A 9,671-nucleotide genomic window follows, 5' to 3' on the forward strand; every position below is an offset into this window, starting at 1 on the left:
TACATCTTCTTTGGGACTCTCTCTGCTTGTGCGACTTTTTTCTTCCCCACATCAGGGAAGTTTTCGGACAATATTTCCTCGAATGTTTTCTAAGTCTTGTTCCTCTTTCTGTTGTTCTGGCACCCTTATTATTCGTATGTTGCTTCGTTTCATGTTCTCTCATAGCTCCCTTAGACTCTCCTCCTGTCTTTTAATTTTTTTCTCCAATTGCAGTTCAGTTTGGGTGTGTTTTGCTTCCCTGTCTTCTAATTCGCTAATTCGGTCCTCCGCTTCTCGTAGTCTACTGTTGAAACTTTCAATGGTGTTTTTTATTGCTGCTATATCACTCTTCATTTCTTCTTGGTTCTTACATAATTTATTGATTTTTTCATCTGTTTCTTTTTGCTTCTTGCATAAGTTTTTGATTTTTGCCTCCATCCAGTTTATGCACTCTACGACCCTTAATCTGAATTTTTTTTCTGTTATGCTACATGCCTCAGTTTCACTTAGCTGCTTTTCTGGCGAGTCCTCCTTTTCTTTCTTTTGGGGGTTTCTTTGTCTACCCATATTTGATCTCACCAACATATCTAGATGTTGAGTCATTCAGTGGCTGCTCCCTGGGTGGCAGTGGCTCCTCGGGCTGTGGTTGCTCCTTGGGTGATTGTGGTAGCAGCTGCTCCTCAGTTGGCAGCAGCTCCTCTGGTGGGTGCTGTTCAGAGCTGTGGTGGCTCCTCTGGCTGTTGGGGGGAGGCTTCACACACAGCTGCTGTTTCTCATACAGAGGGTGTGGTGATCAGGAGGCTGCTATTCTTTCAGATTTCCTTTTTTAAAAGATGTATTTTTATGGATTTCTGGGAGGAAGGGAGAGGAAGAGAGAGAAACCTTAATGTTGAGATTGAATCACTGATTGGCTGCCTCCTTTGTGCTCCCTACTGGGGAAAGACCCCCTCCCCCATAAGGGCTTCCTCTGAGGGAAGACTGGGCCTCCAAAGGCTATCTATGGGGAAAGTATCAACCATGCATGGGAATAAGCAGCCATACATTCTGGGGAGAGCAATGGAGAAGGGGGTTAGCAGGGATTCTCAGGTTGTGTTCATTGTATGTGTATCCTTTGAGTTCTTGACAGAGTTATAGGCAAATAAGTATTTGCTATATAATCTACCAGAGGCCTGCTGCATGGATTCGTGCACTGGTGGGGTCCATCAGCCTGGCCTGCACCTTCTTGCATTCCGGGAATCCTCAGGGGATGTCAGACTGCTGGTTTCGGCCTGATTCCCTCAGGCCATGGCCCAAAACCGGTAGTCTGACATCCCCCGCGGGATGTAGGCAGCTGGGGAGGAGCCCAAGCCCAGGCTGGGCATTGGGCTGTTCCCACTCATCCTGGCTCTGCTGTGCCTGCTGCCACTGCTGCTTGGTAAGCTCACTGACTGGTGCTCCCGCTGTGGGAGCACACTGACCACCAAGGGGCAGCTCTTGCATTGAGCATCTGCCCTCTGATGGTCCGTGCACATCATAGCGACTGATCGACCAGTTGATTGGTCATTTGGTAGCTGGGTCACTTAGGCTTTTATATATATAGATAGCTTTTTGGATGCCTGAGAATATTTGCTATTCTGTAAAGTGCGTATTTTAGGAGCAGCTGTAAGGTGAGAAAGAGCAGAGCAGATGTGCAAGTCTCTCAACAATTTTCTGTGATGGCAGCAGAGACATTGACTGGCACCTTTTAAAAAAATATATATTATTGATTTTTTACAGAGAGGAAGGGAGAGGGATAGAGAGTCAGAAACATCGATGGGAGAGAAACATTGATCAGCTGCCTCCTGCACACCTCCCACTGGGGATGTGCCCACAACCAAGGCACATGTCCTTGACCCGAATCAAACCCAGAACCCTCCAGTCCGCAGGCCGACACTCTATCCACTGAGCCAAACCAGTCATGGCACATTGACTGACACTTGGTGATGGCTTGGGGTCAGAAAGCTATTAGGATGTTGCTCTCTATAGTAACTAGTTTCCCCTTGTTACCGTAAAAGCATTCCAACCTGTAAGAATTTTTTTGTGAGTTTATTTGAGCCAAACTGTCAATAATTGCCAGGAAGCAGAATCTCAACATATTGGGATAATATCCGGAGACTGGCAGTTTTTCACCTCGTTTTATACAGTGCAATCAAAGGTGGAAATGTAAGTGGATTGCATGAAATCCAGTGGTGCTAGATTAGGGGGCGGGTGGGAGAAAGCAAAGCAGGGAGACCTCTGGGATTGGATAAAAAATAAAGTTACAGACACACACTTCTTTTACTTAGGTGGGTGCAGGATAGTTAACAGTCAACAATTAACTCAATAACAATGAGGGGATGTGTGGCCTCACAGAGTGGTGCTGTGCTTTGATGGATCCGGAAAAAGGGAAAGTTCTGTGACATTCCAATGATATGCTATCATGGAAGCAAAAAGACAGTACTGCAGAGGTCCTCAAACTTTTTAAACAGGGGGCCAGTTCACTGTCCCTCGAACCGTTGGAGGGCCAGACTATAGTTTAAAAAAAACTATGAACAAATTCCTATGCACACTGTGGGCCACATGTGGCCCGTGGGCCATAGTTTGAGGACGCCCAGACAATAGGTTCAGTTCAGGTAAAGATTGACCTTTGTCAGGGAAGATACCGGCCTAGGATGTGACTACCCGCCATAACTGCTTTTAATTAAAGTTTTCATTCCAGATCATTGAAAGGGCGAGGACTACGCCCTCCATCTTCCCTATAAAACTCCTCTTCCCATAGGGCTAGGTCTCTCTCTGCCACCTGCTGCTGTGTCAGTAAGGAGGGTAGGGGAACCAGACCCGGGTTTGAAATAAAGGACTCTTTGCTTTTGCATCAGACTCGCTGGCTCCCTGGTGGGCTCTTGGGAATCTTGAAATCTGGGCATAACACCATCCTTTGAGGTTACTTTAGGACTTTGAGTTTGCAAGGCCGCCAGGCAGGCCTCCCTCTGGGCGGAACTGCTTTATAAACACCCGAGCCAGACCAGGAACCCAGCCAAGCTCAGTTCTACGTTTCTGGGGATTCAGGACAGAGAGCAGCTTCAGTATACAAGATCCAAGCCTTGGACTTGGAAGAGAGGATGAAATCCGAGGAGCTGGGGTAGTTTCCCCGAAGCCATGGATTGGAAGGCAGAGTTTATGGACACAGATGCTGGCGGTTGGTGGAGTTGACATTGGAAAGATAATTCTTTTGTGATTGCATCTAACTTCTTGATGAAATACGAAGTGATCATCTGAGAGTGAGCTGGGAAGAGATGGTGACAGAAGCTCTAGAAGTTGCATTTACTCTTGAGAGTTTGTAGAATTGCTAGATAAAACTCATACCCCACATGCTGGCCGGGCGTCCTTCCACCCAGAAGTGAGTTAAGCCTCAGCACCTGCTGTGAACCCCCTGCAGAATCAGGGTGGGCGTTGTTAGGATGTTGAGACTGATGATGCCACACACACACTTTCAGTGTGCGAATTAGCGCACTCTCTGGCGTTGAAAGTACCTGGTGGGAGGGGTGTGGATTCCTGAACAGGGAAGCAAATGAAAATAACATGTTCCGGTGTGAGTGTGCGAGTGTGCGTGTGCACGTGTGTGTGAAAAGAAAATAACATGTTCCTGTCACACTGCCCATGCTGAATATTGACATGGAAAGGACAGGCATTTCAGTCTGTTCTCCACGCAGCAGGCAGAGGGGACCTGACCTCGTCATTCCCTGCGTAGCTTCCCAGGTTGCTCAGCGCGCAAGATCCAGTCCTGGAAGGGGCTTGCGAGGCCTCACACAGCCTGGCTCCCCCTTAACTTCTGACCTCACTTCCTGCCTCCCTCCCTCTTCCTCTCATACCTGGACTCTCCCTCCATTTGCTTCAGGACGTCTTCAAATCGCACTCGGTATATTCAGTTCTTTACCTTATTTGCTCTTCCCTGACAGCCGTAGCTCCAGGAGGACACATGGGTGGTCTAGTTTGGCCCTGCTCTGACTCCATACCTAGACCCACCCCACATGGTGGGCCTTCAGTACAGGTTTTTGGAAGAACTGAACATCTGTCCATTGCTCGGATGAATGCTTTTCTGAAAACCATCTTCTTGTCTCCATTAGAAGTTAATGTTTACCCTTTTATTATATGACTTTTATCTGATTTCTTATGATCTTTACTACGCAGAGTGCACATCCCAACCCCAAACTGAATGATGAAGTGTCTTCCGTTACCGACAGTGGTGGATCCATGGCCGGATTCCACACCTACAGCAGGATTCCCCCCTGACTGGGAGAGGGAAACACAGGGATGCAGTTTCAGTTTCTGGTAAAACAAGTGCAGTTTCAGTTTCCTGTAAAAGGAAACTTATCTCATTTGCTCTCTGCATCCCTGGGGGCAAGGCTGCTCCGCCTCCTGGATGTTATCACAACTCAAACCCTCCGGCAGAGTCAGTTCTGCATTTCAGAGCACCCTCTTCTCTAGGTAAGACAGGGACGGGCGGAGGGCTGCTTCTTCCAGGGCCCTCCACCTGGGATGGCCTGTGGGCCAGGGAGTGGAGTGCAGACCCCGTGGGTCCAGTCACAGAACACCTTGTTTCTCATCAGAGAAAAGGGGGGAGGGGCTCCAGCCCCCAGCTGCCCCCCAGGATCTAGGACTCTGGGGACTATGCCTCCTCCATTCCTGGGTGGAGGGTGCGACAGGTGAGGGGAAGGGGGGGGAAGAGGTCAGTTAGGTTTAGAAGGAAGCAGATCAGAGCCACGCCAAACCGGAGCTTTGGGAGCAGCTGAACCAGGGTTGGTGGCACTTTTTTTCTTTTTTTAATATATTTTTATTGATTTCAGAGAGGAAGGGAGAGGGAGAGAGAGATAGGAACATCAATGATGAGAGAGAATCATTGATCAGCTGCCTCCTGCACACCCGCTACGGGATCGAGTCCACAACCAGGGCATATGGCCTGGGCTGGAATCGAACCTGGGCCCTTTAGTCCATAGGCTGACGCTCTATCCACTGAGCCAAACCAGCTAGGGCTCCATGGCACTTTGACATAAAGTCCTTGTAACCTTGGGTGAATCCCTCATCCTCTCTGTGCCAGACAATGTTTTCTCATTTATAAAAGGCAGATGGTGCCCTAACCGGATTGGCTCAGTGGATAGAGCGGCCCAGGCTGCCAGGGCCGCAGCTGCGGGGTCCATGCTCCTTGCATGAATTTCGTGCATCTGGCCTCTAGTATACATATAAAAGGCAGATGGTGATCTCCTTACCATTGTGCCAGTGGAGGGATTGCATCAGAGCGGGAGCCCAGAGTAACCCTTCAAAGTGGAATTGGTTCTGGTTTTCTTTTTCTGTTTTTTTTTTTTTTTTTTTTTAAATATGTTGTTATTCATTTCAGAGAGGAAGGGGGATGGAGAGAGATAGAAACATGAGTGATAAAAGAGAATCATGGATAGGCTGCCTCCTGCATGCCACACACTGGGGATGGAGCCCAAAATCTGGTCATGTGCCCTGACTGGGAATCGAACTGTGATCCGCTGGTTCATAGGTCGACCCTCGGTCAGACAGCCGGGCTGATTTTATCATTCTGACTTTCTCATTTCTCATGGGGCCTTTAAGTGGCCCCATGGAGATTGAAGGGAGTTCTAGAAATATCTAAGGAGTCAATGTGTTTTCAGGCGGAAGGAAGCCGCCCACCTGGGGAAATAAAATGTACCCCATCCACTTCACCCTCCACTTCCATCCCCCCAATTCCCACCCCTGGCCCCTTTCCAGGCCTGCTGCCCCCCAAGCTCAGAGAAGCCTCTCAACTACCCCTCCCCCGGCCCCTATAGAGGCGGTGGGGAAACCCCAGTTCCAGTGTCCCTGTCCCTGACGCAGCTTCTTGCAGGTTTGGCTCCCCTGAGTGCTTATCGCTCTGTGCACCATGGAAGGCATCTTGGCCTCTTCCGTCGTCACCAAGATCCTGTCAGCAGCGAGCCTGGCCAAAGCCGGGGCGGCCTCCAGCAGTGTCCTGGCTGGGCTGTCATCCATGGGTGAGTTCCTGGGAGGGCCGGAGTGGGCAGGAGGCAGCTGGGGAGGAGGGCCAGGGAGCATCCTTCCTGCTCAGGGCCCCACGGGGAGGGACAGAGGGGCGTTACCTGCGGGGCTTCCCGCTGGGGGTGTGTCCTGGCCGGTGAAGGGGCAGGCTCAGGGTCTGGGTGCCCTCCCCACTGGGCCCGGACTGAGGGGACCCTGCCTGGGTCCCGCTCCCTGGCTCTCATTTCTCTTGGGTTCACCCCCAGCATTCACCTCCTTTAGTTACTTTGTTTTTAAATTAAATTTTATTTTTATTATTATTATTTTTTTAATCCTTATCTGAGGATATTTTCCCATTGATTTTTAGAGAGTGGGAGAGGGAAAGACAGAGAGAAATATCGACGTGAGAGAAACACACCGATTGGTTGCCTCCTGCACGAGCCCTGACCAGGGTCTGGGTGGGTGAGGAGCCTGCCCTTGACCAGAATCGAACCCGGGACCCTTCCGTCCGTAGGCCGATGCTCTATCCACTGGGCCACACCGGCCAGGGCGTCGCCTCCTTTAGTTTTCTCATCTCTGCGTCCCGCCTTGCGTAGCAGTTTGCAACGTGGGGTCTCAGACCCAGAGCGCGGTGTTGGCAGAATTCTTCGGTTTGGGCCTATTTTCTTCGTTAGTTCGTGCGAGCCCCTCTTGGGTTTATTTCTTTATTTTGCTGTTTATCTTCTCCTTTGTTCCCCCCTCCCCACCCCCGAGGACAGCCTTTCTAATATGTTCAATGAGTGTCTGTTTTTCAATGTATGTTTTTTCAGAATGGGTGTTTTCTGTTTGCATGTGTTCTCCTTTACTTACTGAATAATGGCCATCTCCCTCGATGTTTTTTGGGTTTTTTTTGTTTTTTTGCATGAAAAACGATGTTTCTGAGATCTGTCAGTATAGCGAGGTGAGCCTCCGACCTCACTTCCACCTGCGGCCCGGGGGGCAGATATGCGCCCACCGGCACGGACCTTTCTCTCCACCCCCCACCCGCCCAAAGACCTGGCGGGACATGGGGGGAAGGCGGCCACAGGGCCCCTGACCCCAGCCTGACGCTGGCCCCTGTGCACTCACCCCGTCTTCTTCCTCAGGGCTCACCGTGTCATCCAAAGCCGCCCTGGGCTCCGCTGCATCCTCCCTGGGGTCCATGCTGGGGGCGCTGCAAGCCTCCTCCCTGCTGGCATCCCCCGTGGCAGCCGTGACCGCTAGCCCCCTCGGAGGTAACTGGCCTGGCTAGCAGACACCCTCCCTGGCGCCCTTCCCCGGTCCCTCCTGTTGGTGAGGAACAAGGAGGACTCCTCAGCTGATGATGAAAAAGAAGGACAGCTGGGTTTTCCCAAACGCTAGCCCATTTGCGAGGCTTAGCATCCGCCGTTGATCAATTGGCTGAATTCTCATAACTACCCCGACAAAGATAATATTGACAATATTGTCCTTTATTTACAAATGAGGAAACCTTCGTGGCCCTGGCCGGTAGCTCAGATGGTGAGAGTGCCACGGTTGTGGGTTCGATCCCCAGTCAGGGCACATGTAAGAATCAACCAATGAATGCATCTGCCTATAAGTAGAACAACAAACTGATGATTTTCTCTCTCTCTCATCAATTAAAAAAAATTTTTTAAAAGAAAAAAGGAAATAAGCCATTGTGCAGGAGCCCACTCAGGAAAGGGCCAGGCCCTGGGGAGCTTAAGTAGAAAGGAAATGCAGGTGACCATGGTGGTGGGAGGGGAGGGCGGGGCGCCTCAAGGCAGGTTGCAAGCAACACCCTTCCCCCTAGGCCTTCGATACCGGGGAGGATGCAGAAGTGGTAGGTGGGGTGGTAAGTTTCTCCATGACCTTGTTCTGGGAAGATAAGCACATTTCAAGGCCAAGGCCCTGAAGGAGAACCAGGGTCCCATAAAGTATATTTCCTCCTGTCCCAACCTGCCTTCTGCCCATGGGAAGGGGGCCGGCCCGCGAGGCAGCGACCGGGCAGAGCCAGTGCGGTGGGAGCGGAGCCAGGCCATGTGGGAGGTCGCCGTCTGATGGCAGAGGCCGGGGGTGGCCACAGCTGGGCCTCACCCCTCCTGCTGAGCAATAACGTGAAGCAGCAAAGCTTTCCTAACTGGAAAAAAAATAAAAAAAACAAAAAAAAAAAAAAAAAAAAAAAAAAGACCATACCCTTTTATGTAATGATGTTTACTTTGAATTTATACTAGTTCACACAAACACTCCATCCATGCTTTTGTTCCGGCCCTCCAGTCCAGTTTAAGAACCGACTGTGGCCCTCGAGTCAAAAAGTTTGCCCACCCCTGATAGTGCTAAGTAGCTCTAGCCACAGGGGAGCAAGGACGAGTTCTGGTTGGGAGGGTCTGGGTGGCTGCCTGGAGGAGAGGGCAAGTCAGGCCCTGAAGAGCCAGGTTCGCTCATCCAAGCGTTCCCCAGTGCTGCCTGACGTCAGCCATTCTCTCTCCACCAGGACTGACTGCCCGCTGGTATACTTCTCCGCTAGGCAAACATCAACCCCAAGTTAGATGAACTAACATCCTGCCCAATCAAACTGCCGCGCCCTAAGTCACTTGGCCTTTGTGCAAGAGCCCGCACAGGAAGGGCCAGGCCTGGGAGATCAAGTAGAAAGGAAATGCAGGGGCCCGGCACCCTCCCCCTGGGTGACCACTGGGGCAGGGGGGACGGGCACCTCAAGGCAGGTTGCAAGCAGCACCCTTCCCCCTGGGCCTTCTAGATCAGTGGTTCTCAACCTTGGCTGCACATTAGAATCACCTGGGAATCTTTTAAAACCCTGATTTCTGGGCCTCGTCCTCCAGAAATTCTGTTTCTTTGTGGCTAATGCTCTGGCCCCACCCCATCACAAAGAAACAGAATTTCTGGAGGACGAGACCCAGAAATCAGGTTTTTAAAAAGATTCCCAGGGGATTCTAATGTGCAGCCCAGGCTGAGAACCACTGTTCTAGAGGATCTCCCCATCCCCCTGCCTCCGCCCCAAATCAGCAGACAGATAAAATCACCAAAACTGCATCAGAGGATGAGTTTTCAGGCGCAGGGACCTGAAACCCGTGCCCAGGTGGCTCCAGGTCATGGCCGCACGTTCCCTTAGCATGGTCATTGCCTCTGCCATCAGCCTGCCCGGCAACCCTCGCCCAGCTCAGGGCTGTGAAGCTGCCCCTCTCTGAAACCCCACTTCTCAGAGTGAAGACAGGGGGAGGGGTGTGGGGGTGTCAGGCAGGGTCATTCCTTCCTGTGTCCCCACCTGGGGCAGCCCCTCCCCGTCGGTGGTCGGTGGCCCTGGGCTCCGGGATGGGAGGGAGGCCAGGGCGGACCTTCTCACAGAATGTCCTTTTGGTTTCCAGTCAAGGTTGCCGTGGCTGTGGCCGGAGGAGGTAAGTTTCTTTAGGGAAAGGATTCAAGTCCCCGTGTCCCCAGATTCTGGGACTTGGGAGCGCCCAGCCTTGTGCGTGCTCAGGTTGGCCTGGCCTCCCCTATGCCAGGGAAGGAGATGGAAGGACGGAGAGGAGCAGGAAGCCAGGGTCCAGGACAAGAAACAGGGGTCTGGAGCAAGAGAGCCCAGAGGCTGGGGCGGAGGCAGCTCCCGTGGGGCCTGTGCCCTCAGGGCAGAGCAGCCGTGCTTGGAGGTCTCTGAGAATCCACGCCTC

General features: G+C 51.7%; 1 protein-coding gene across 2 annotated transcripts in view; it reads left to right on the top strand.

The window, feature by feature from the left end:
• Positions 1-4,354: 4,354 nt before the first annotated feature.
• Positions 4,355-9,671, top strand: part of LOC102765224 (interferon alpha-inducible protein 27, mitochondrial) — a 6,554-nt gene continuing 1,237 nt past the window's right edge. The window contains exons 1-4 of one of the 2 annotated variants that reach the window (XM_006767951.2): positions 4,355-4,461; positions 5,861-6,005; positions 7,113-7,241; positions 9,369-9,398. In XM_006767951.2, coding sequence (XP_006768014.1) covers positions 5,897-6,005; positions 7,113-7,241; positions 9,369-9,398 — 268 coding nt within the window. In that variant the 5' untranslated portion in view covers positions 4,355-4,461; positions 5,861-5,896. Of the gene's footprint in view, positions 4,462-4,721; positions 4,773-5,860; positions 6,006-7,112; positions 7,242-9,368; positions 9,399-9,671 lie in introns of those variants that run through there. The other variant, XM_006767952.2, reaches the window with a different exon arrangement.

The sequence above is a fragment of the Myotis davidii genome, unplaced genomic scaffold (genome assembly GCF_000327345.1).
Source record: "Myotis davidii unplaced genomic scaffold, ASM32734v1 scaffold443, whole genome shotgun sequence".
Classification (NCBI taxonomy): Eukaryota; Metazoa; Chordata; class Mammalia; order Chiroptera; family Vespertilionidae; genus Myotis; species Myotis davidii.